Source organism: Mchenga conophoros, unplaced genomic scaffold (genome assembly GCF_057382185.1).
Source record: "Mchenga conophoros isolate Kocher_MC1m ecotype Shallow Benthic unplaced genomic scaffold, M_conophoros_male_GT1.1 unmapped_scaffold_5, whole genome shotgun sequence".
NCBI lineage: Eukaryota > Metazoa > Chordata > Actinopteri > Cichliformes > Cichlidae > Mchenga > Mchenga conophoros.
The window spans coordinates 754,916-781,983 of NW_028182332.1; the positions used below are offsets into that span (position 1 = coordinate 754,916).

At 46.3% G+C, this 27,068-nt stretch overlaps 1 protein-coding gene and 1 long non-coding RNA gene across 3 annotated transcripts; one reads left to right on the forward strand and one right to left on the reverse strand.

The window, feature by feature from the left end:
• Positions 1–780: 780 nt before the first annotated feature.
• On the forward strand, positions 781–2,139 carry LOC146546206 (rab3 GTPase-activating protein catalytic subunit-like). Its single transcript, XM_085266645.1, has 2 exons — positions 781–1,023; positions 2,014–2,139. The coding sequence occupies exons 1-2, from the start codon at positions 829–831 to the stop codon at positions 2,137–2,139; spliced, it is 321 nt and encodes a 106-aa protein (XP_085122771.1). The 5' UTR covers positions 781–828.
• Positions 2,140–7,855: 5,716 nt separating this feature from the next.
• On the reverse strand, positions 7,856–13,866 carry LOC146546207 (uncharacterized). Of its 2 annotated transcripts, none has more exons than XR_014891018.1 (3): positions 13,010–13,866; positions 12,712–12,839; positions 7,856–8,410 (listed from the first exon to the last, which is right to left on the reverse strand). It is a non-coding gene; the product is annotated as an uncharacterized LOC146546207 (long non-coding RNA). The 2 variants fall into 2 exon arrangements; XR_014891019.1 differs by having other exon boundaries at positions 7,858–8,410; positions 13,424–13,866.
• Positions 13,867–27,068: the final 13,202 nt, after the last annotated feature.

The following is a 27,068-nucleotide window of genomic DNA, read 5'->3' on the forward strand; positions in this document are numbered from 1 at the left end:
GCCGTCTGCTCCTTGCTGTCTAAAATATAACAGGACACTGGAGTAAACTCTCGACCATCTCACACTTCTGTTTAATCAGTTTTCTGTTTGACGTTTATTCAGCTGTGTGAAAACCAAGGAGGAACCCACCTGGGGGATTAATAAAGTTTTATTTTATCTAATCTAATAACTTTAATCTCAGCCAAACCGATTTACTCACGAACAAATAAAACACTGAAAAAAGTCCAACAATAACATTTTTAGGTTGTCTAAGTGACTTATATATCACGTTTAACCTGAGTAGCGAAAGTCTGCGGTGATCTGAATATGATGTGCCGGGAGTTGTGCCGTTCTCTGCGGCTTCAGTGACCCTCGAGCTCCCGGCTAGCTATCGAGCTGGTGGGTAGCAGACGTGTAGGGACCTTGCTCAGGGGTACCTCAGCTTAGCTTTTCACTTGATTCAAACCCCCAACCTTCTGATCCCGGGGCAGCCACTCTACCTACTGACCTATCCCTCACACACGTTTACATCGTTGAACAAGTCTGTGCCACAGAGCACGCTGCATCGCTGCATCGCTGCATCGCAGCAAAGAATGGGTTTGGAGGATTTTTTTAGAAGTGATGAATTGCTGCAGCCCCAGATTACGCCAATGAACACAACATATTAAAACCAGTCTGTGTAGCACTCAGTGGTCCGTGCAGTGACAGTGCTGACATACATGCCAGTACAATGCAGTTCTGCAGCTTGTTGCTCTGTGTTTCAGTCGGACTGTTTAGTTTAGCTGGATTGTTGCTGGTTGAGAGAAACTGAAGCTGGATGTCGGGCGTGTACCAGAGATCCTGCTAGTAATGCCTTCTGCTGTTTATCTTGTGTTCAGTCAGGTGCCGATGTTTGTGCAGATCCAGCAGAAGTGGAGGCGGATGTATGCCGGAGAGTGCAAAGGACCAGGCGTGCGCACCGACTTTGAGATCGTTCACCTGCGTCGAGCGCCCGTGCAGTACAACCACCTGTCCGGCCTGCTCGACATCTTCAAATCTAAGATAGTAAGTGCTCTGGAACAAACATCTTTATATGGATCATATTTCAAGGTTGTTTGTTTGTTTTTAATAAAGAAAAATTAAAATTGTGCAGCCACAGAGCGTCATGTACCCATGTTCTACAAGTATCACCTCAGCATCCTGTTCCAGACGATTTTAGGACGATGTGAATCCTGTTAAATGCAACTAATAATCATAAAAGCATCCACGAAGTGCATGTAAATGTATTTTCTAAAACATTTATTCATCTGGTTTTTCCTGCTCATGTACAGTCTCTCCTCCTCCTCCTCCTCCTGCTGTGCTCTGACAGTCACACAAAAACTGTATTCAACTTGAAAATAACACAAACATCTTATCTTATAATAAGAATATATTCTTGTAATAGTTCGTCAAAGAGCAGGTTGATAACAGTACAGCACACTGCTTAGTTATGTGAACATTGGGAAAACAGAAGAGGAAGAAGAAGACGTCTAATTCTGTGTAAATTCGGTTTCTGGATTTTTGTGGAGTTAATTTGTGAATAAAATAAAGACTGTTAGGAAGTGGATGTCGGTTTAATGATCAGTTTGTTTGAACTTTGTTTATTCCTATTCCTGGAAACACAATGGATTCCCAGACATCACGTTGTTTAACCCTTTCATGCACAGTGGTCTGCAGCTATTCAAAGGCTGTTTTCTTGTATTTGTGTTGGTGTTGATGGTAAACTTGCACAGAAACACTACACACTGATGTCTCCATACCCTTCATAAGTCAAAACCGATGTTGTCCACCTAAGTGGACATTTAAAAAATGAAGTTCAAAAATCTTATATTCATTCCTAAAGAAGAATAAAAATCCTGATTGATGTTGTCATCATCCACACATGAGGGTTAAATGTGTTCAGTATGTTCCCAGAAACAGCCGACAATGACGAGGTGTAATCCACGCCTGTACAGAGAGATTAATGCTGCAGCTTGTTACCATAAACATGAGCTGATGTCTTCCTGTTGTCATCAGGGTTGTTCCCTGTTCCCTCTGCCTCCAGTCAACATCGCCATTCGCTTCACCTACGTGCTCCAAGACTGGCAGCAGTATTCATGGCCACAGCAGCCTCCAGGTAGGCAGTACATGTCATGTCATTAATACACAAATAGAAAAATGTAATATTATTATTAAGAAATTATTAAATTTTTTTTAAATACATGTCAGCAAGTGGCTGACATCCAGAAACCCTGCCAGTGGCTTTTAGGAGTCGTGTGTGTGATGCAGGTCATGTTGTTGTTTCCTGTGGAACGATTGTACCTGCTGGTTCCAGGTCGTTCTTCTGATAAGTCTTTTCACTCGTCTGTCTGAAATCGTGTGGGGAGCGCTTGGTTGTGGCTGGTTTATCGTAAATAAATAAAAACCCTGCAGGGGCAACGCCAGGTTTATGGCCCCAACAGTGCTCACTGGAACCTTCAGTAACTTAGAAGTTCTTCTGTAGCCGATGCCATCAGTCTTAAGTGTGCAAAGGTCTTGAGAGAGCTTGTTGGTTTTACCCATCATGAGACGCTTCTTGTGTGAAACCTGGCTAATGAGGCCATAGTTGGGACTGAACCGGCTGATATTAATTTGCACTAAGTGGCAGGATTGCTCTGTAATTACTCATAAATGTGTCTTTTTGCACCTTTCTTTCTGTCCAATACATTTCCCCCGTGTCATTCTTCATTGTTAGACGTCATGTATGGACATCTATGGTGGCGCTGGGTGATATGAGGAAAATGTAATATCACAATATTTTTTTGCTATATCACAAAACACGAAATAAATCACGATATGTTTAAGTTATTTTCAACCATATAGGATCTAAATTTGCACTTATTCAAACCGACCATTCAGGATGGTTTTCTATTGTCAACATAAAAATGATCTGAATGAACTGAAATGTTTTCTTTTAACCATCAGCTGCACACAGAGGATTTTCACAGATTACAGTATAATCACAGTAAGTCTCTTTCTGTGGTCAACACTAGACTTTAACATCAAAAGATCACAGCAACAAAAAACGACGTCAAGAAAAAAATCATGAGTCAAAATAAAACGACTGAAATGAAAAAGCTGCTCTGTTGTTCTTATAAAAATGGCAAAATAAAAAAAATGGATGACATCAAATTACAGAAACAAGTCGAGACAGTGACTATAAAACAGTTTATTTAATGTTTGCTTGGTGTGCAGGGAGACGTTGACATGCAGGGTTTAAAACATCATTTCTTTTGCAGCGAGATTCATTCTCTCACCGTCTGAAACTCCTGATGTCGCCATATTTTTACCTGTTCAGTTCAGTTCAGTTTTATTTATACAGCACCAAATCACAACAACAGTCGCCTCAAGGTGCTTTATATTGCACAGTAGATCGTACAATAATAGATACAGAGAAAAACCCAACAATCATATGACCCCCTATGAGCAAGCACTTTGGCGACAGTGGGAAGGAAAAACTCCCTTTTAACAGGAAGAAACCTCCGGCAGAACCAGGCTCAGGGAGGGGCGGCCATCTGCTGCGACCGGTTGGGGTGAGAGAAGGAAGACAGGATAAAGACATGCTGTGGAAGAGAGACAGAGGTTAATAACAGATATGATTCAATGCAGAGAGGTCTATTAATACATAGTGAGCGAGAAAGGTGACTGGAAAGGAAAAACTCAATGCATCATGGGAATCCCCCGGCAGCCTACATCTATTGCAGCATAACAAAGGGAGGATTCAGGGTCACCTGGTCCAGCCCTAACTATATGCTTTAGAAAAAAGGAAAGTTTTAAGCCTAATCTTAAAAGTAGAGATCGTGTCTGTCTCCCGAATCCAAACTGGAAGCTGGTTCCACAGAAGAGGGGCCTGAAAACTGAAGGCTCTCCCTCCCATTCTACTTTTAAATACTCTAGGAACAACAAGTAGGCCTGCAGAGCGAGAGCGGAGCGCTCTAATAGGGTGATATGGTACTACAAGGTCATTAAGATAAGATGGGGCCTGATTATTTAAGACCTTGTATGTGAGGAGCAGGATTTTGAATTCAATTCTGGATTTAACAGGAAGCCAATGAAGGGAAGCCAAAACAGGAGAAATATGCTCTCTCTTTCTAGTCCCTGTCAGGACTCTTGCTGCAGCATTTTGGATTAGCTGAAGGCTTTTCAGTGAGTTTTTTGGACATCCTGATAATAATGAATTACAGTAGTCCAGCCTGGAAGTAATAAATGCATGAACTAGTTTTTCAGCGTCACTCTGAGACAGGATATTTCTAATTTTAGAGATGTTGCGCAAATGGAAGAAAGCAGTCTTACATATTTGTTTAATATGTGCATTGAAGGACATGTCCTGGTCAAAAATGACTCCAAGGTTCCTCACCGCGTTACTGGAGGCCAAGGTAATGCCATCCAGAGTAAGAGTCTGATTAGATACCATATTTCTAAGATTTTCAGGGCCGAGTACAATAACCTCAGTTTTATCTGAATTAAGAAGCAGAAAGTTAGCGGCCATCCAGGTCTTTATGTCTTTAAGACATTCCTGCAGTTTAACTAATTGGTGTGTGTTATCTGGCTTCATGGACAGATAGAGCTGGGTGTCATCTGCATAGCAGTGAAAATGTATGCTATGTCTTCTAATGATACTGCCTAAGGGAAGCATGTATAATGTAAACAGAATTGGTCCTAGCACTGAACCCTGTGGAACTCCATAATTAACCTCAGTGTGTGAAGAGGACTCTCCATTTACATGCACGAATTGGAGTCTATTAGATAGATATGATACAAACCACTGCAGTGCAGTACTTGTAATACCTACAGCATGTTCTAATCGCTCTAATAGTGATGTGATGACTACGTGAGCTGCACTTGTTTAATTCTTCTAACATCTAGAAAACAACAGAGTTTCTAAATGACAGACTTATTTATTTGTGTTTGTGTCTCTGTTTCCAGATGCTGCTGTGGAGAAGTCTGACTGTAAGAATAACACTCAGCTGTCCAACTCCAGTGGGACATCGGAGCAAGAGAAAACCTCTGATTATGTATGTTTGCCTCTTCACCACTCGCACACTCAAGGTTACACTCAGGTCAGGTCCAATATAAGTTTCAGAGTGAAGACAGGCTCAGTGCTGTCAGTACTTTGTCAGGATTTTTATTGATTTCATGGTCTTTTCCCTCGTTGTAGAACCTTTTCCACCAGCTGAAGTCGGCCCCCAGTGACAGTCTGACCTACCGTCTGGCTCTGTGTGTGTGTCTGTTCAACTATTACTACGGTGGGCTGCGGGCTGTTCTCTAAGTAAATATATTTCTAAAGGTGCTTTGATGTGAAATTATCACCAGATGTCGGTAACAACACTTCCAATCCAGACGTGCAAAGGAATCAAACCACAGATGAAGTTGTGTAATAATACAAAGTGACACAGGGACATTTATTTATTACTTTATACAAATGTTGGTGATGACAGTTCATGGCAGCGTCTGTATGGAGAAACCAGTCCCATCATTGCTCATGACTTTGACCCACTCACCACACAAACAGTCTATAAATCCCGAATGCTCCGTGGATCCTTCCCACAGATTCAGCTCAGGTGATTGGCTGGGCCGTTCCAGCAGCTTTACTTGATTTCTCTGAAACCAACCGTTTCCATTGGCTGTGTTTGTGATCATGGTCTTGCTGAAACATCCATCCTTGTTTCATCTTCATCATCCTGGTAGATGGCAGCAGATTCTAATCAACAATGTCTCCATTCATCCTTCCTGGAGTTATGTTTAATGTCTCAGTGCTGTACGCTGAATAAACAGCCCCCCCCCCATGATGCTCCCGCCTCCAGACTTCAGTGTTGCTGTGGTGTTTTTGGGGTGAAGCCACCCAAACATGGTGTGTTTACAGCCTTCAAAGAGTTCAGTTTTGGTCTTTTGTGACCAAACTATATTAAAGATAAAGCATATTGTTGTACCTATGCATTACACTGGAGCAGAGCTTACATACACTCAACAAAAATATAAACGCAACACCTTTGTTACTGCTCCCATTCCCCATGGGATGGACGTAGAGACCTAAAATTCATTCCAGATACACAATATAACCATCCCTCCCAAACAGTGGTCACAAATCAGTCCAAATGTGTGGTAGTGGGCACATCTGCTATATTGAGATAATCCATCCCACCTCACAGGTGTGCCACATCAGGATGCTGATCTGACATCATGAGTAGTGCACAGGTGTACCTCAGACTGCCCACAACAAAAGGCCACCCTGGAATGTGCAGTTTTGTCTCACAGCAAAATGCCACAGATGCCACAAGCAATGAGGGAGCGTGCAATTGGCATGCTGACAGCAGGAATGTCAACCAGATCTGTCGCCCGTGCATTGAATGTTCATTTCTCAACCATAAGCCGTCTCCACAGGCGTTTCAGAGAATATGGCAGCACATCCAACCGGCCTCACAACCGCAGACCTCGTGTAACCACACCAGCCCAGGACCTCCACATCCAGCAGGTTCACCTCCAAGATCGTCTGAGACCAGCCACCCAGACAGCTGCTGGAACAATTGGTTTGCACAACCAAACAATTTCTGCACAAACTGTCAGAAACCGTCTCAGGGACGCTCAACTGCATGCCCGTCGTCCTCATCGGGGTCTTGACCTGACTCCAGCTCGTCGCCGTAACAGACTTGTGTGGGCAAATGCTCACATTCGATGGCGTCTGGCACGTTGGAGAGGTGTGCGCTTCACGGATGAATCACAGCGCTTTGTGTTCTGCGTCCTGATTGGCTGCAGACTATTGTTGATCTCCTCCGTGCCGTCTCTCCTGTACAGTACAGAATCGCTTATTCATTGGTTCATTAATGATTCATTGATGTTGAATTATCTCTCAGCTGCTCTGTTCTCATGTGCTGGACCTGAAAACACGGTTTGATCTTTGGTTTCTGTAATACTGGACTTATTTGTCTACGAAGGTTTGAACTTTGAGAGCTTAAACAGGAGAGAAACGTGTGAAAATGTTCATGTCGGTCTGAGTGTATAAAGTGTGTAGTGACGGGTTTTACCTTAACACATCTATAATAATTGTAAAAAATAAAGTTGGCTACTTCAGATTTCACCAATCGCAGGTTATTTTTAGAACGTAACTCCCGCGATAAACGAGGGAGCGCTGTATACAAATACTGAGAAGTATAAAATTTGAATCCTGTCTCTCTCTGAGGTGCGGGGGGAAAAAATATCGACAAGTCGATCAACATCATCTACGGATACATTCGACATCTCGAGAAATGTAAATCGCCACTTGATTCGTCCATTTGGTTGAAAAACCCGACCTTGAACAAGGAGCGAATATCACACCGGAAACTAAGCGCTATGCGCCGGAAGTAGCATATGCTAAGGCGCACAGGTCTAAGTTATAGGTCTAAGTTCCCCATAATGCACTGGGTGTTTCTTCTTCACTCAACATGTGTTAGTACACCTCTCTGCATTCAGTCCGTCTGCCCCTCATCTATCGATGGATGTTAGAGGCTTTGGTTCCCACTGTCGCTCACAGATGGTCACCTAATGTTTCCTGTGTAACTGCAGGGTCTTTGCCTTATAACATAGAAGCAGCTTGAGGTAACTGTTGTTGTGATGCTGTGTGTGTGTAATAAAGCTCCCTTACTGACAGTGGGTCACCACAGCTTGTAGCTCCATGTATTTGATGCGGCACGTTTGCCCTCGCTGACACAACCCTAAAGGGATTTGTGTGTATGAATAAAGTTTATTGTTCATACAGTTCATTGCTGTATGTCTGTGAAAGGCTGAATGAGGGTTGTAGCTCCCTCAGCAGCTGTGGAGCGATGGAGATGTGGTTGGTTAGACACGCTGCTTTAGTTTACACTACAAACCACACTCACCTGTTTACACTCCTTTTGTGTTACAACCACCTTGTTACACTCAAACACCAGATGATGCATCTGAGCCAACTAAGGATTCACTGAGACTGAAGAAGCTCGAGATCATAATGTGACCAAGTGGTCGGCGGGGTTATGCACAAAATAAATAAACTTGACAACGCCACCTAGGGGAATTACACCCCCAGGAAATATATTTAAGAAAAATAAATAAAAGGAATAAAAGAAGACCGCACAGATTCAAGGATGCACACTGAGGCAGGTTGGCTTCCAATATTAAAACAGTTTTATTTATAGAAATAAATAAAATATTATAAATAATATTTTATAAATAAAATATTAAAAGTCAAGATGTAGCGTCATTATTGACAGTGTCCTACAGTAAAAATAAACAATCGTGGAACTTGGACTTACCAGCAGCCGTGGAACCAAAAGAAAATCACACCAAAAGAATCACTGCAGACCACCCAGTGCTGTACAAAAGAAAGTGTGAAAACGACCCACCACCTGAGGTCCCAGGGCCACTGGCTCGTCCTCCTTCACTGAAATAAAACACAGAAAAGTATGTTAAAAGAATAAAAGGACACTGAGCGTCAGGCTCGCTACAAATCATAAAAAGACTAAAACACACTTTAATAACTTTAATAAAAGAAATCACACACACACACGGGAAAGGCTTATTCCCCACGGGTCAAACTACCACTCGTGCTGGTAATAATTATTCTCAGGCGTAGGCCGGTCTGGCTCCCCACCGGCTGAGACCGGCCACCCAGGCGATTTAGAGTCCCAGCACGACACTCGGGCAGAGAATCACTTCAGCCCGATCACAGAAGTGTGGGTACGAGCAACAGTCCAGGGTAAAATAGAACACCAGGCGAACCCAAAAAAAGGTAAGCCTACTTAATAAAAACAAGATAAGACAAAACAAGACAAGACAGCAGACTCCACCAAGGAGGAGTTCACAACAGCAACTGAGAAGGCAGTCCACTCTTCCAATTTAGGTTGGACAATTTACCATGGAGAGGTGAGTACAGCAGTGAACCCTGAAACAGATAAGTGTAACCTTAAACTCTTATAGCTATGAATGCTAATAAAAGTAGTTCTAACAGCTTACCCCAGGACCGGAGGCACTATACTCTCATTGGTGGAGATACCACGAACACCTCTCTCCGCAATGGCAGAATTAAACAGACTGCTGCGCTACAACAGGCCGGAAAAGGATATTAACACCAATTCCAGTATTCGGAGGGAATCCAAGGTTAAGCGAGAGCATACCTGTAGCTGTCGTATAATCGGCTCTTGCTGATCAGTCCGTCGCAGTACGCCAGCATTTACTGCTGTATCGTACCAGAAGCTCGGGAGGAATTAATCCAACAAGACATCGGCTTAGCTTTATACAGGCTAGCGCCACCCTGCAATCAATGTGCAGGTGGGTTCCCAATTAACCCGATCACCTGATACAAGGAGCGAGTGCAGTGGAAAGAGAGCGAGGGTGGTAGAGCGAGCGAGAGAGAGAGAGAATGAGAGAAGAAAAACAACGGAAGGCGAGTAGCCCATCTGGCTACATCTCGAGACACCCTCACAGGAGATTACATGGCCCAAGTAGTTAACCTTCTGCTGGAAAAAGGCACACTTTTCTAACTTAGCCTTGAGCCCCTGTTGCTGCAGCCTTGCCATCACCATCTCTAGCCGTTGCAGGTGCTGAGAGACAGACGAGGAGAACACAATGATGTCGTCTAGGTACAGCAGTAATGACTGGCACTGCTGATCCCCGAACATCCTCTGCATTAGGCGCTGAAAGGTACCAGGAGCATTGCACAGCCCGAATGGCATACGATTCCACTCGAACAGGCCAAACGGCGTGCAAAAAGCGGTCTTGGGCTTATCCGGCTCAGAAACTGGCACCTGGTTGTACCCGCTGGCCAGGTCGATGGTAGAAAACCAGCGTGCGCCAGCTAGGGCATCCAGACTTTCCTCGATGCGAGGTAAGGGGAAGGCGTCCTTCCTTGTTTTGCTATTCAGCAAACGATAGTCAACGCACAGCCGGAGGCTTCCATCCTTCTTGCGGACCAACACGATGGGAGAGGCATAAGGGCTGCTACTTTCCCTAATTACCTGGGCCTCCAGTAGCTGGTTGATATGAGCCCTGACAGCCTCATAATCAGAAGGAGGAATTCGCCTGTACCTCTGCCGGACAGGTGCGTCATCGAGTAGCGGTATGTCGTGCGAAATGAGGTTTGTGCAGCCCAAGTCTCCCTCATAAGTGGAGAAAACAGAGCGGTACTTCCGCAAAAGTAACCGTACCTCGTGTTGCTCTGACTCAGCGAGAGCAGACAGGTCAATCGTATCCACCATCTCTTGAGCAGGGCTGCTGGTTGTATGGGAGGAAACGGTAACGGGAAAAGAGTGTTCCTCGCTAACACCGGCAGGGAGGCTAACAACAGTAGCTTTGCTTATCACTCCCAAACGGGTCCGCGGGTGGAGAACAGCTTCCGCTGTCCCTACATTGGTGACTGGGATGTAGGCAACGCCCTTATCCACCTGAACCAAACATGGAGAGGCCAGCAACCCAACTGGCAACCCGGACTCAGAAGGTTCAAAAAGCACAGCCTGACCTGACAACTGCTGAGAACAAGTAGTGGCCACCAGCTGCATAACACCACCAGGTATCCGCACGGCCCGCGGGCCCTGTACCTTAACGGTACCGACAGGGTCCTCTGGGGCTTGGGCTGCAGACTGGTGACACTGATGTAAGGCCTCCAAAACTGGTCTCGGTGCCTGTGACACAGAAGGAGAATTAAACAAGGAGCCACCGAAAGCCCCAAACAGTTCTTGATAACAGCGGCGGATTACGTTCATTCCTAAGATGCCAGGGACAGAGGGCGTAGCCCCAGGAGGGTCCTTCACTATAAGGATTCCACAAGAGGGCATTTCCTTGCCACACAGGAGTACACTGAGCTCCAAATAGCCAATGTAAGGGATGGCAAGCCCATTGGCAGCCCGAAGCTGTAGCCAATGACATGACTGAAGGCGTTCTTGTCCCCAAGGGGCAAAATGTGCCAAAAAGAAACTTTCTGTGATGGTGGAAACCATGGACCCAGTATCCACCAAACAAGGGACAGTTACCCCACTAATAAGCACATCCATCTTTGGACACGATGAAATTAGCCTGCCAATCCTATCTTTCTGTGAGCCAGTGAACTCCCCACCTGAACTGTGACTCTGCAGCACAGATGGCGTTAGTTTTCCGACTGGGTAGCGGGAAGATGATTGCCAACTGCGGCGTAAGGAGGGCCTGAATCAGAACCTGCTCTAGGGCGGCGTGAAGCCCGCTCCCCAGTGCACTCCCTAGCAAAGTGTCCTGGCTGCTGACACCGGCGACAAATCACCGAGCCAGCCCGTGAAGGCCGAACACTTCTTCGGGGGTTCTGTAAAGAAGCCACTGTCTCAGTGAGCCGATTTAACTGCTCTTGTTGGCGCTTTAGGAGTTCCTTTAGCTCACGCCACTCGGACTCGGGTGTACCAACAGGAGCGAACCTAGGGCTAGTGTGCACTCCAAACTGAAAACCATATGCCGATGGTTGAGAATAGCCATGGTCGCGAACACCGCCTGAAAACCCTTCTCTTTCCCATCTAATTGCTTCCCCGCGCACCTCTAACAAGGTGGCAGTGGGCACACGGCGAACGTATTGTTTAAGCTCTCTGCGGAGACCACTATCAACAACATGTTCTACAAATTGGTCTCGGAGCAGCACCTCTGCGTTACGCATACCATCAGGTGCACTTTGTTTTACTTGCTCCATCAGAGCCATTAGCGCTAAGGAAAACTCCTGCAAAGTCTCTTCCTCCCGTTGTCTCCTCGAAAAGAAAGCCTGCTGCAGAGTGACATAGGACTGCGCATTGCCATACAGTTCCTTTAAAATGGTCAACACCCGAGCAGGATCCCCTCGCTCTAAATTAGGGCGAAATTTGATCTCCTCCCTTGCTTCTCCCTCTAAATGGTCAAAAATAAAGAAAGCTTGATCAGCAACAGACAGGTGCCGGGCACGCATGCATGCTTGAACCTCTTCGACCCATTCAGCTATATTGATGCCTGTTCTACCATTGAACATGGGACATTTACGGTCCCTAGGCACCACCACCAGACGCTCTGTAACGGCGGCCTGGCTACCAACATTTGGTACGCAACCAGCTGGTACGAAAGAGGACAACGCGGCCCCGCCACCAGACTCGAGCACAGCGCCCCCATCCCGGCGCAATTGCTCATTATCTGCCCTTAACTGCGCTACCAAGTCTCTAAGTTGCTGCAATTCTTCCTCCATAATAAATTTTGACCCAAAAAAAAGAGAAAATTAAATCAGCAAGGTGCTAAAATCCTATTACTCTTCCTTCTACCTGGATACTGCTGTCTTGTCTATAATCACACTCTAAAACAAATAGAGCCTTCAAACAGGTGAACTAGACTCGTTGCAAAAAAATAAAACAATTTACAAAACCAAATATCTACCTCAAACGTGCACCCTGTTCGTGACGCCAAGTATGTGACCAAGTGGTCGGCGGGGTTATGCACAAAATAAATAAACTTGACAACGCCACCTAGGGGAATTACACCCCCAGGAAATATATTTAAGAAAAATAAATAAAAGGAATAAAAGAAGACCGCACAGATTCAAGGATGCACACTGAGGCAGGTTGGCTTCCAATATTAAAACAGTTTTATTTATAGAAATAAATAAAATATTATAAATAATATTTTATAAATAAAATATTAAAAGTCAAGATGTAGCGTCATTATTGACAGTGTCCTACAGTAAAAATAAACAATCGTGGAACTTGGACTTACCAGCAGCCGTGGAACCAAAAGAAAATCACACCAAAAGAATCACTGCAGACCACCCAGTGCTGTACAAAAGAAAGTGTGAAAACGACCCACCACCTGAGGTCCCAGGGCCACTGGCTCGTCCTCCTTCACTGAAATAAAACACAGAAAAGTATGTTAAAAGAATAAAAGGACACTGAGCGTCAGGCTCGCTACAAATCATAAAAAGACTAAAACACACTTTAATAACTTTAATAAAAGAAATCACACACACACACACACACACACACGGGAAAGGCTTATTCCCCACGGGTCAAACTACCACTCGTGCTGGTAATAATTATTCTCAGGCGTAGGCCGGTCTGGCTCCCCACCGGCTGAGACCGGCCACCCAGGCGATTTAGAGTCCCAGCACGACACTCGGGCAGAGAATCACTTCAGCCCGATCACAGAAGTGTGGGTACGAGCAACAGTCCAGGGTAAAATAGAACACCAGGCGAACCCAAAAAAAGGTAAGCCTACTTAATAAAAACAAGATAAGACAAAACAAGACAAGACAGCAGACTCCACCAAGGAGGAGTTCACAACAGCAACTGAGAAGGCAGTCCACTCTTCCAATTTAGGTTGGACAATTTACCATGGAGAGGTGAGTACAGCAGTGAACCCTGAAACAGATAAGTGTAACCTTAAACTCTTATAGCTATGAATGCTAATAAAAGTAGTTCTAACAGCTTACCCCAGGACCGGAGGCACTATACTCTCATTGGTGGAGATACCACGAACACCTCTCTCCGCAATGGCAGAATTAAACAGACTGCTGCGCTACAACAGGCCGGAAAAGGATATTAACACCAATTCCAGTATTCGGAGGGAATCCAAGGTTAAGCGAGAGCATACCTGTAGCTGTCGTATAATCGGCTCTTGCTGATCAGTCCGTCGCAGTACGCCAGCATTTACTGCTGTATCGTACCAGAAGCTCGGGAGGAATTAATCCAACAAGACATCGGCTTAGCTTTATACAGGCTAGCGCCACCCTGCAATCAATGTGCAGGTGGGTTCCCAATTAACCCGATCACCTGATACAAGGAGCGAGTGCAGTGGAAAGAGAGCGAGGGTGGTAGAGCGAGCGAGAGAGAGAGAGAATGAGAGAAGAAAAACAACGGAAGGCGAGTAGCCCATCTGGCTACATCTCGAGACACCCTCACAGGAGATTACATGGCCCAAGTAGTTAACCTTCTGCTGGAAAAAGGCACACTTTTCTAACTTAGCCTTGAGCCCCTGTTGCTGCAGCCTTGCCATCACCATCTCTAGCCGTTGCAGGTGCTGAGAGACAGACGAGGAGAACACAATGATGTCGTCTAGGTACAGCAGTAATGACTGGCACTGCTGATCCCCGAACATCCTCTGCATTAGGCGCTGAAAGGTACCAGGAGCATTGCACAGCCCGAATGGCATACGATTCCACTCGAACAGGCCAAACGGCGTGCAAAAAGCGGTCTTGGGCTTATCCGGCTCAGAAACTGGCACCTGGTTGTACCCGCTGGCCAGGTCGATGGTAGAAAACCAGCGTGCGCCAGCTAGGGCATCCAGACTTTCCTCGATGCGAGGTAAGGGGAAGGCGTCCTTCCTTGTTTTGCTATTCAGCAAACGATAGTCAACGCACAGCCGGAGGCTTCCATCCTTCTTGCGGACCAACACGATGGGAGAGGCATAAGGGCTGCTACTTTCCCTAATTACCTGGGCCTCCAGTAGCTGGTTGATATGAGCCCTGACAGCCTCATAATCAGAAGGAGGAATTCGCCTGTACCTCTGCCGGACAGGTGCGTCATCGAGTAGCGGTATGTCGTGCGAAATGAGGTTTGTGCAGCCCAAGTCTCCCTCATAAGTGGAGAAAACAGAGCGGTACTTCCGCAAAAGTAACCGTACCTCGTGTTGCTCTGACTCAGCGAGAGCAGACAGGTCAATCGTATCCACCATCTCTTGAGCAGGGCTGCTGGTTGTATGGGAGGAAACGGTAACGGGAAAAGAGTGTTCCTCGCTAACACCGGCAGGGAGGCTAACAACAGTAGCTTTGCTTATCACTCCCAAACGGGTCCGCGGGTGGAGAACAGCTTCCGCTGTCCCTACATTGGTGACTGGGATGTAGGCAACGCCCTTATCCACCTGAACCAAACATGGAGAGGCCAGCAACCCAACTGGCAACCCGGACTCAGAAGGTTCAAAAAGCACAGCCTGACCTGACAACTGCTGAGAACAAGTAGTGGCCACCAGCTGCATAACACCACCAGGTATCCGCACGGCCCGCGGGCCCTGTACCTTAACGGTACCGACAGGGTCCTCTGGGGCTCAGAGGACCCTCAAATAAGAATTTGAGGCTCAGCTGATACAGTATCATAGGAGAATCCAACCATTGTATGTCAAGAGACTATAGGCAGTGAAAGCTCCATCTGGAGGAGGAACGACGTGGTTCAGAGCATTGCCTCCTGCAGCTGGTGACATGTTCAGATTTCAGCTCTGTCGATTAGAAAGTCTGTTTTTGTTTTTCATCTGTGTGTTGCTCTTTCATCCTTTTCTTCTTCCTGTTTCTTGCATCAAGCTGGCTGACTTCACCACTGATGAGGTAACCATGAGCAGTAAGCCTCGTGTCGCTCACAGTTACATTTAACATAGTGCGATAAACACACTCAGTCATTATAAGGTACATCCTCTAAAGGTTCACATAACAGACAAACAGGATAATAAAAATAATCTGGTTCTTTGCAGCGTCCTCAGATGAACAACACACGACATTATTACACGTCTCAGTATTTGTTACACTGAACACAAATATAAACACAACACTTTTGTTTCCATGAGCTGAACCGGATCCTGACTGGTTTTGCGACATGTGTGTCATTGTGCTACACATGTACGGCATATTTCAGAGTGGCCTTTTATTGTGGGCAGTCTCAGACACACCTGTGCAATATTCATGCTGTCTAATCAGCACCTTGACATGCCACACCTGTGAGGTGGGATGGATTATCTCAGCTAACGAGAAGTTCTCACTAACACACATTTAGACAGATTTGTGAGCAGTGTTTGCGAGCAATGTTCCCTGTAATGTTTCACGTGTCTGAACACACAAACTCCCTGAGCGTCCCTTGGACCACTGTGAGCAACAGCAGACGTGTGCACTGTGGTCACACCAGCATCCAAGAATACTTTTACACAACAAGACTTCTTCAAAAAAGTAACTGAGTTTTGCAAACAGAGTTTTTTGCAGCTGTTTACCTAAAAATGCAGCCGAGGTGTTTTTTAAATAAACATTTCAAACTATTTGCAGAACAATCAGCTGTTCTGCATCAAATCTGATGCCACACAAATTATTTGTGCCGCTGCAAAAAATAATTTCTGTCCACTATGAGATGAAGGAGAACAACAGCCTGATACCTGCAGGCCTGACAGCAGCAGATGTGTCACTGCTGCAACACCTGTAAACCATTGTTCTGACACACACAACAAAACTATTGACTACACTACACACTAACTACACACTAACTACACTCTTAACTACACACTAACTACACTCTAACTACACAAGATTTGTGCTAAACTTGGCAATCGCATCTCAAACACGCCGTCACTCCTAAAACTTCCCCCTTCCTAAACAACTAAATGTCATGTTGCCATATCATTTTTTGATTGGTCGACATGGTGCATTTTTCCACCAATAGGAAAGGCTGGTGGGGGTTTGTTTTGGTGTTGTTTTTGCTCACAGGCTTTCGAGCGTTTTCCTTATAAAACGGCGTTTTTACCGTTTCTTCCTGCAGTAAATATAAACAACGACAGTATTCAGGAAGAAAACCAAACAATGCAGATATTTTATCATAACTCTGGTTTTACGTGGCCGATCAACACAATTCAAAAACTGGTATAAAGTCCACACTTTGTCCGTCAGTTGTTCCGTCTGTCCTGCTCACATCTCCAATGGTTGTACACGTTGTCATTAACGTGGCTTCACTCCACATCAGCCGCTTTGCTAAAACACCGGTGTCGCACATAAGGACGCTGTCATAGCCTGTCAGCCACGTTGATCAGCTGCGTATATACGAATGTGAATCGCGTGATTGGCTGGACTACGGGATAAGGTGGCCTCGTTCTGATCCCATACGGGAGCAGCCAGTCACTGACTAACACTGCAAAACAGAATCATTAAAGTTTTCATTTTAATTTCAATTCAGGTGATTTTTCTTTTTTTTTTTTTTTTGTGCGCAACGCAGATTTTCTGTGCAGAGACCGTGCCAGCAGTGCGCAATTGTGCCAGCAGTGCGCAATTGTGCACGCGCGCAGCTTAGAGGGAACATTGCTTGCGAGTGTCGGGTCTTTTGTGTTTGTAGAAAATGTTTCATATCTTTGAGTTGAGCTCATGGAAAACAGGAGCAAAAACAAAAGTGTTGCATTTATATTTTTGTTCAGTGTAAATGATAAAACATCAGGTTTGACCCAGAATACAGTTTGATCACATGATGGCGCTGTGAAAAGTGCGCGCTGTACTGGTGGCACCAGTGTCCCCAGCCCACAGACCAGTGCTGCCGCTAATCGAGTTTCATTAGCAGCATCTAAATGCTGTTTAAAGGTGGACTTCATCTGTCACACAGGAGCAGTTTGGCTTCGCTTTGCTTAAATAATGACCTGGTGTATTTCTGTATACACACCTGCTAAGGATCAGGTGACTCTTATAATAAAAGGTTAATACGTAAAACCTTAAAAATAAAAAGGGCTGTTTTTAGCAGTATTTAGGCTGCAGTCTGTGTATTATGTCCATGATATTCTACAGTGGGGCAAAAAAGTATTTAGTCAGCCACCGATTGTGCAAGTTCCCCCACTTAAAATGATGACAGAGGTCAGTAATTTGCACCAGAGGTACACTTCAACTGTGAGAGACAGAATGTGAAAAAGAAAATCCATGAATCCACATGGTAGGATTTGTAAAGAATTTATGGTAAATCAGGGTGGCAAATAAGTATTTGGTCACCTCAAACATGGAAAATCTCTGGCTATCACAGACCTGTAACGTCTTCTGTAAGACGCTTTTCTGTCCCCCACTCGTTATCTGTATGAATGGCACCTGTTTGAACTCATCATCTGTATAAAAGACACCTGTCCACAGCCTCAAACAGTCAGACTCCAAACTCCGCCATGGCCAAGACCAAAGAGCTTTCGAAGGACACCAGGAAAAGTATTGTAGACCTGCACCAGACTGGGAAGAGTGAATCTACAATAGGCAAGCAGCTTGGTGTGAAAAAATCAACTGTGGGAGCAATCATCAGAAAATGGAAGACATACAAGACCACTGATAATCTCCCTCGATCTGGGGCTCCATGCAAGATCTCATCCCGTGGGGTCAAAATGATCATGAGAACGGTGAGCAAAGATCCCAGAACCACACGGGGGGACCTGGTGAATGACCTGCAGAGAGCTGGGACCAAAGTAACAAAGGTCACCATCAGTAACACACTACAACGGCAGGGAATCAAATCCCGCAGTGCCAGACGTGTACCGCTGCTGAAGCCAGTGCATGTCCAGGCCCGTCTGAAGTTTGCCAGAGAGCACATGGATGATACAGCAGAGGATTGGGAGAATGTCATGTGGTCAGATGAAACCAAAGTAGAACTTTTTGGTATAAACTCAACTCGTCGTGTTTGGAGGAAGAAGAATACTGAGTTGCATCCCAAGAACACCATACCTACTGTGAAGCATGGGGGTGGGAACATCATGCTATGGGGCTGTTTTTCTGCCAAGGGGACAGGACCACTGATCCGTGTTAAGGACAGAATGAATGGGGCCATGTATCGTGAGATTTTGAGCCAAAACCTCCTTCCATCAGTGAGAACTTTGAAGATGAAACGAGGCTGGGTCTTCCAACATGACAATGATCCAAAACACACCGCCCGGGCAACAAAGGAGTGGCTCCGTAAGAAGCATTTGAAAGTCCTGGAGTGGCCTAGCCAGTCTCCAGACCTCAACCCCATAGAAAATCTGTGGCGGGAGTTGAAAGTCCGTGTTGCTCGGCGACAGCCCCAAAACATCACTGCTCTCGAGAAGATCTGCATGGAGGAATGGGCCAAAATACCAGCTACTGTGTGTGCAAACCTGGTAAAGACCTATAGTAAACGTTTGACCTCTGTTATTGCCAACAAAGGTTATGTTACAAAGTATTGAGTTGTATTTTTGTTATTGACCAAATACTTATTTTCCACCCTAATTTACGAATAAATTCTTTACAAATCCTACCATGTGGATTCATGGATTTTTTTTTCACATTCTGTCTCTCACAGTTGAAGTGTACCTCTGGTGCAAATTACTGACCTCTGTCATCATTTTAGGTGGGGGAACTTGCACAATCGGTGGCTGACTAAATACTTTTTTGCCCCACTGTACATTACAGTAAAAACAGTAATTATATAAAGAACAGATGGATCAGGATCCTGTCTGTGTCTTTACTATGATCTCAGCTGATAATGAGGCTTGAAAGAGACATGTTTGAACTTTTGCATTGATCAGACAAATAAGCCTGCATGTTTGCATGAGCTTTAACTGTAAAACATGAAGCCTTTATTATTAAAAAAACAAAACCCTTTTAGTGTCATACAGGTAAGAAAGCAGCGAAGCGTTTTTCTCTCTAACAGATGTTTCATCTGTTTTCTCTGCCGTTGCTCTGATGGGACCTGCAGGGTGTTTTTGGTGACGTGGAGGTTTGCACAGTTGCTGCCTGTGGTGTGTGTAGAAATGTTCATGTTCTAGTCCCACTGTGAAGCACATAGACGTGTCCTGACTTCCTGTCTGTCCCACACTCTGTCTCTGTTTGTTGCTGCCAACAGTACAAGTCATCTTTGCAGATTTTACTGAATTAACAAAAACATATTTACTGAAAGACTTATTCAGTAAACATGTTTGTTACACTGAGACTGAAACAGAGATCCCTGTTTACGCTCATAGAAAACGAGCCTCTGTTTTACTTTATTGAAATCATTTCTAATCACAGACAGGATCAGCAGCGTGCAGCTGCAGTGAGGTGTTAGTAGAGGAGCTGTGTTTGTGAGCTGTAGTCTGGATCAGGTCTCTGTGGGAGACTCGGTTACAGTACTTCTGAATATCCACGTGTCCACCTCACACAGCACATTTCTTCAGAATCGGTTGCTGTTTGCTAACATTTGACCTTTGCCCTTTTAGGCTGCCCTTCTGGCGCCCGTCGATGAGGACTTGGGATCTGACAAGAAGCAAACTGGGGGAAGTAGCAGAGTACCAGACTTCCCTCCTCCAGCAGGCCGGGAGATCTTGTTGCGCACCTGTGTGCCGCGACCAGCAGCGTACTCCAAGGCGCTGCCTCAGCGGCTCTTCTGTGTCCTGATGAGGAGGAGTTTAGGTTGACCGGAGGCTTTTCCACAGACACGTCCTCCTTTTAAGTCCCGTGAACAATTCACACCTGGGATGAAGATAAGTGAAGGACACAGGATGGAGACTTTCACATGTATGAATGTGGCCATGGAGTAAGATCATAGAAATACATTTCTTCATTTGTTTGCTTTATTTGTAAGAACGGTGCAATATTTCAGCAGCATCTACGGCTCGCCCAAGCTTAAAAGCAGGAAGCAGTATATTACTGGCATTGATTAAGAAGCATTTATGGCTTTGTCTGGAAATATGTGAAACTAAATCCTTCTGTGTATTCATAAATCTGCAGCTTCCTGCAGCTGTGATAAAACAGTTTCACACTAAAACCTTCATTTTACCTTCAAAGCTTCTCTTGATGCCTTTTTAAGGAAATGAAATTTGTCGTTAGGATGGAGTTCCCCATCCTGCACTCACCACACGCTAACACAACCTTCTCAACTCTGATATTTAGTAGATTATATTTCAGTTGCAGGGATTGGTCCTGATGGTAAACATGAGAGTCGGTGAGGACTTCATGGGTCGTTTCAGCTGAGCTCCATCCTCCAGCATGTCCTGCTGCTGGATTAACACACAGCTGTTTGTTTGCATCCAACCAGAACCAGACCGTGCAGTTCTTATTCCTGTTCATAAGCTGATTGTTCAAACATGAAGCTCTTTGACGTTGTATAAAAACTGAAACGACACTTTACAGCTGACTGTGATGTTTTAAATGGAGCTGGTTCCTCGAGGCGCGTCCGACAGCATGAGGGGAAACTTGGTTTTGTCATATTTTCTTTGTTTTGTTAAGGGTGTATCCATCCCATGATACAGACACATACAGTTTAAACGATGTTTAATGTTAATCAAAACTTCTAAGATCCAGGTTGAATAAAACAGCATTAGGTGTGTGATTTCACTCTGCTCCACACACCTGCGTGCTCCAATCAGAGACACCAGAGGAACAGGTGATGAATGTGATGGGAATGATAGGTTTGTAGCATAAACCTATTCGCTGGAACGTTAAGGACAATCTGCTACGCAGCAAAAAGCAAGACTCAAGGCACCAAAGTTCTCTGGTTCACTCATGCATGAGGGAGATCTGGCTGGAGCCAAGTGTCGTCCCACCACTTGACCTCCGTCAGACTCTCAGCCAGACTCCCCAGGAGCACTCCTTTTATTGTGGTGACATGAATATGCATTGGGTCATTAACATATAACATCTTACATAGGTATACATGTGAACAAAGAATACTGTGTGTGTGAGGTCAAGATGTGACCCTGTGAAGACTCCCCAAAGCTGGTGCCAGGAGTCTAACAGGTCCATCTAAACAAAAGGCTCTTACACTCAAACAGATATACATGTGTTTGCTATACCATATATCAAGAAAAGATAAAACCTCTCCTAGGGGGTGTGATCTATGCCAGAACACACTCTGTAGAGGAGTGAACGCACTCCCCTCTTCATGCTACACAGAGTTGTTACAGACCTCCTAGGATGAGACATTCTTTCAATCTACAATTGATTATACACTTCTAAGCATATATGAGTAAATGTTTCTAAGCATAAATGACAATCAACAATACAAAACCTAACATTCCCCCTTTATTGACCTTTATGCTAGAAAAGTTTCCAGTTATGAATACCTCATGTCTGACAGTTTCAATGCCAACATTGTTATACTCAGCATACGTCAAATCACCCTAAATCACTGTAAAAGTACAGAGTTTAACAAAGGTATTAGCGGATATCCCATTCCCCATTGATCTCATCTCATGGCAAACTGCATCCTACAAACAAACAAAGAAATTGTTAATTTAATAGTGAAAATAAGAAGATAACATTTTCAAAAACATCCCATCTTGGTGATGCTTCCTCCGGGTGTGCAATCACATGTCTCTCTGCAGAGTGGTTTGAGTTCTGCAGGGTGTCATAAATGTCTCTTCCAGTTGTTTCCATCACTGTCCATAGGACCAGAGTCCAAATGTATGTAGAATAGACATTCAAACATACCAGTTAGTTTTGTTGTTTGTCAACATGGGTCTCAGCTATTTCCAAAGCTGCAGACCTCATAGGAAACTGCTGTTATCACCACCATAGCTTCTGGTTCCTGTGCTTTTCACAGAATCATGATGTCATCCTTAGACTCCTTCCAACGCTGCTGAAGGTTTAAGGCAGAGCACGTCGTACACCTTAGTTGTCTTCCTCAGCGTCAACATTGAATCTTTCATTGTATTTAAATCTTGCTGTGGAAGTCTCCTCTTGATCTCCTGGAAGCTCAGTAGCACAGCTCTCTGTGTGATGTCTGCTGTGCTGAAGATGATCTCTGATCCTCCTGAAGTCTCTCTCCTGGCCTCAGCTCCCATCTTGTGGACGATCCTCTCAGGCACTCCTTTTCGTCATGGATAGTCCTGATTTTGGGCCTGCTGGATCTGTCTCAAAACATTCAGGGCGTCAGTCATGTTTGATGAATGTGCGTCTTCTTTATGTAAATGCCAGCATGTGTTGTTGAAGAGGACACAAAGTCCCCTTTCTCTGCTAATATCATAGAGTAGTTCTTCCTGAGAGTTGGTCCAGGAACATATATAGTGTGGGGTATGTTGCCGTGCTGGGTAGATGGGAACAGACATAATAGTCTGTATTTGCCGATTCTGCTTTTGTTCTGTCGTGGATATAACGGTACCAGGCATTATTCATCCATGGAGGGATGTGGTCTTGCATCATGTCTCTTAGGTGAGAGTTGTCATGTGTCCATCCTCTCTGCCTTCCTCCTGGTTCAGCTGATTCCGGCACCAGCTGGGGTCCTGTAAAGGTGAGCGTCGTAGTCAAGGTAACCAAGAGGGTCCACCTTCCCATGGTTGCACACAGGTGCGTCACGCCTCGCACTTGGTTGCCCTAGAGTTGATCAGAGGCTGGAGGTTGAAGTGCGAGCTTACCCTACGGGGGCTCAATCAGCACTCCCCCCTCACCACTGAAACAACCAAGTGTGAGATTTCTCTATTGTGCTGTCTTGGGGTGCCGGGGTTTCCTGGGACCTCGACCTCTTTGCAGTGGCTCTGATAAATCCAGGAGGGTCTCTCGCTATTTTGCAGGCAGTTGAAATGGTCCTTGCTGTGGCTCCAAGGTCTGATCTCATGATGGGCCCCAACCAGCTTGACCTTTGACCTCAACCACTGCCTGGGCTGTCCGCTATGCCTGGAATGTTTCTCGCGTCTCACTGCTGCACCTGTATTTCAGAAAACTTCTATTTGGAGAGCACGTCAACAATCATCAAACCACATTCTTTAGTTCAGTGAACTTCACTTATAGGCCATCAAAGCCTCATCTGAACATGTAAATAAACGGTTAATCACACAACTCACTGCAACAATAATAGTAAACATTGTTTAGTGTTAATTCTGGACCCCACCACTTGACGCATGGACACTCTCATGCGTCAACTCATCAAACTCAGATTCCTGTCTGAAAGAAAAAGGGTAGCCAGATCATGTCCCAGGCAACAGCAGGGCATCTCCTCCCCTGGAGCAGCACCACCCTGGACCTATAATCCTGCAATAAAAATGTTAGTGTGTTTTGCATATTAAAAGTCACAAGGGAAATCAAATAAGGAACAATACACAAAAAGACATGAATACTAAGACTGCTGGGCCAACATGGCCCAGGATCATGACATCACCCCCCCCCCCCAAGGGCCGGCTCCCGACAGCCCAAACCCGAGAACCAAAACACAAGACAAACAGAACAACCCACCCAGGGCGGGAGGCGGGGGACCCGGACGGAGGGAACAAAACCAAACAAAGACGAGGAGCATGAACCAAAACTGAGCCCACAAAGACACAAAAACAGTTCAAAACAGGGAGGCAAATGTCCAAAGAGGTCAGAAGGTCAACCTGGGGGGCGACAGCACAAAAGTTCACAATTCAGCTGTTCCGGGGCCGGAAAAAGTGGCAGTGGCCGGCAGAACAGATCCGGAGGCCGGCCGCGTGGAAGACGGCGGCGGCTACAGAGCGGGTCCGGAGGCCGGCCGCGTGGAAGACGGCGGCGGCTACAGAGCGGGTCCGGAGGCCGGCCGCGTGGAAGACGGCGGCAGCTACAGAGCGGGTCCGGAGGCCGGCCGCGTGGAAGACGGCGGCAGCTACAGAGCGGGTCCGGAGGCCGGCCGCGTGGAAGACGGCAGCGGCTACAGAGCGGGTCCGGAGGCCGGCCGCGTGGAAGGCAACGGCGGCAATGACGTAGAGACAGGTCAGGGGGCCGACCGTGCGGAAGGCAACGGCGGCGACTCAGGCGAAGGCGGTCTTGGGGCCGACCACGACGGCGATGACGTCTGGCTAGAGGCCCAGAAACTGGCCGACGATGCCGAGGTACCGGATGTACTTTGGACGGGGTGTAACAACCAGGCATGGAGGATGAAGGCTCGGAGGCCGGACCAGGCGTGGCAGAAGCAGAGGCTGCGGCTGGACCAGACGACGCAGAAGTAGATGGTGGCTGGACGGGCTCCCCGGGCCCTCCAGCTGACGTGGCCCGAGGCTGAACGGGCCCCTCGGACCCTCCAGCGGAGACAGGAGGCTGAATGGGCCCCTCGGACCCTCCAGCGGAGACAGGAGGCTGAACGGGCCCCTCGGACCCTCCAGCCGACGTGGCGTGAGGCTGAACGGGCCACTCGGACCCTCCAGCGGAGACAGGAGGCTGAACGGGCCCCTCGGACCCTCCAGCCGACGTGGCGTGAGGCTGAACGGGCCACTCGGACCCTCCAGCGGAGACAGGAGGCTGAACGGGCCCCTCGGACCCTCCAGCTGACGTGGCGTGAGGCTGAACGGGCCCCTCGGACCCTCCAGCGGAGACAGGTGGCTGAACGGGCCTCTCGGACCCTCCAGCTGACGTGGCGTGAGGCTGGACGGGACCCTCGGACCCTCCAGCTGATGTGGCGTGAAGTGGTGTGCCTGCTGCAGGGTGCTGGAGTGGCACACCCAGGCATTCAGCTACAGATGCAGGATGAGCAGTTATGGAGACCCCTGGCAAAACAGAGAGCTGAGCAGGGGGCTGAGCCTGTTACCCTGGCAGAAGAAAGATGCCGCTGACTCTCTGGGGAATTTAATGTAACATCACACGGTTCATTTCCCACCAGATCACCCCTGAAAACATTATTCATTTGGTCACCGTCTGGTTCAGAACCCAGAACAGACATGTCCATGGCAGTCTGGGAGAAAGTGGTGTCGCAGCCAAGTACTAGGTGTGTGTTCCTTTCAGAGGTCTGCCTGTCATTGTCCAAATTCATATTCTCGTTTTCCTTCACAAACATAAAGTCAGAGTCTTTATTCTCAGTATTTGGTTCTTTTAACTCAGAAGCAGAAAAACACAAACTCAGATTGGCTGCCTCACCCTCACCAGAATTACATTGATTAATCTTGAACACACAGGCAGCATCTACCCCATAATATTGCCCAGAGTCAGTAACAGTCTCTGCACCATCTCTAGCGGAAATCTCGCCATTCCTAGCAAGCAAGTTAACTGTTATGGACAAACCCTGTTCGAAAAGTGGACCCCCAAGGCTCTCAGCACAGTTTATTTCCTCTGTCACAGGAAGACAACGTGACGTTTCTTCAGTGTCCACCTGTGACAGGGTTTCAGTCACCAAAGGGGCTAGTTCGACCACATGAGCTGCATTTATAACTGAACCGTTCCTAGAAACATGATTAATCAGTTCACGGCTAGGTTCCTGGACATCCATTAAGTCGGCACAACTGGTCAAACAAGACACATACACGCTCATTTTGCAGTCATGTGGTGGACTTGTAACCTCATCTGTGTCTGTGCTTACACACACAGTAGTTACACTTCCTTCTGATGGGACGGCTGGCACTAGGTTAACGGCAAGAGTCTGAATAAACTCTTCTGTGATTGGTTTGACAGAGCCATTAGCTTTAGCAGTGACCACATTAGTCACAAACAAATCAAAAGTGATGCTGTCAGAGGGGATTGAAGCCTCATTATGCTCTGACTGACAGGAATCATGCGGCTCGGCCTGGTATTTCGCAGTCTCAGGCCTGCATTCCCCAGCTAGCCCCCCCACCAGAAGCTGACTTAGACAGAGACTCTGAGTCATCTATGAATGGAGGTGCCGCTAACACAGTGTCTAATAGAGCTGTGGCTGCCAGTGGTGGTGCAGACTGTGAGCTTACTATATCAGTAGTACTCCCAACCAACACCCCATCCTGAAATGATTTAGAAGAATCAAAAGAACATGGTTCCAAATTTACGCAAACTGACGGTAAAACATGACCATTAGAGACAGTATCGGAGGCCCAGATCTCAGCTTCAGCATTCCCTGCACCCTGAGGGGTGCTGGAGCTACATGGTTCAGACATGTGTGCCCCATCTTCTTCCGGGGGGCACAATTCACTCTTAGAGTTCAGAGCATAGACCACATTGCCATTACTGTTCTCTTGACCTGGAACACAAAACTCAGGTGAATTGTGCTTGTTGAGTACAGGAGTGAGAGCATCACTCAGAGATCGCTTTGAATTGTTCTCCTCTGGTTTACACAATTCATAACAAGTAGATGAGTCACAAGATGGATGAGCTAAGGAACAGTCAAGTTGATCACCGGGTACAGACAGGGTGTCATTATTAAAGTCACACCGCTCATGACCAGAGGTTATATCACCACCCTTCACACCAAACATGAGTTCGTGATCAATACTTTCATCGTTTAGCAAGAGAATGGGTGGTGTTGAGGAGCACTGGGTCGCTATCGCTCCTCCAGCACATGTAGAAATTGTCTTTATCTCTGGAGCGTCTGCGAACCCTTCATGACAGTCACATTCCAGCAACTCAGGAAGACTTTGAGGCGAAAGATTGTCACTAACCTCTATTATTAACGGAGTCCGAGAGGAAACGAGAGTTCCACCAACCTCCAGCTGCTGCATGGTGCTGCGGCGACGTGGATGTCGCCTCTTCCTTGAGGAAA

Excerpts from the sequence above, each read along its gene's own strand:
- LOC146546206 (XM_085266645.1), top strand. The coding sequence starts at position 829 with ATGCCTTCTGCTGTTTATCTTGTGTTCAGTCAGGTGCCGATGTTTGTG. Across the intron at positions 1,024-2,013 it reads ACATCTTCAAATCTAAGATA|GGTTGTTCCCTGTTCCCTCT; the intron begins GTAAGTGCTCTG and ends TGTTGTCATCAG.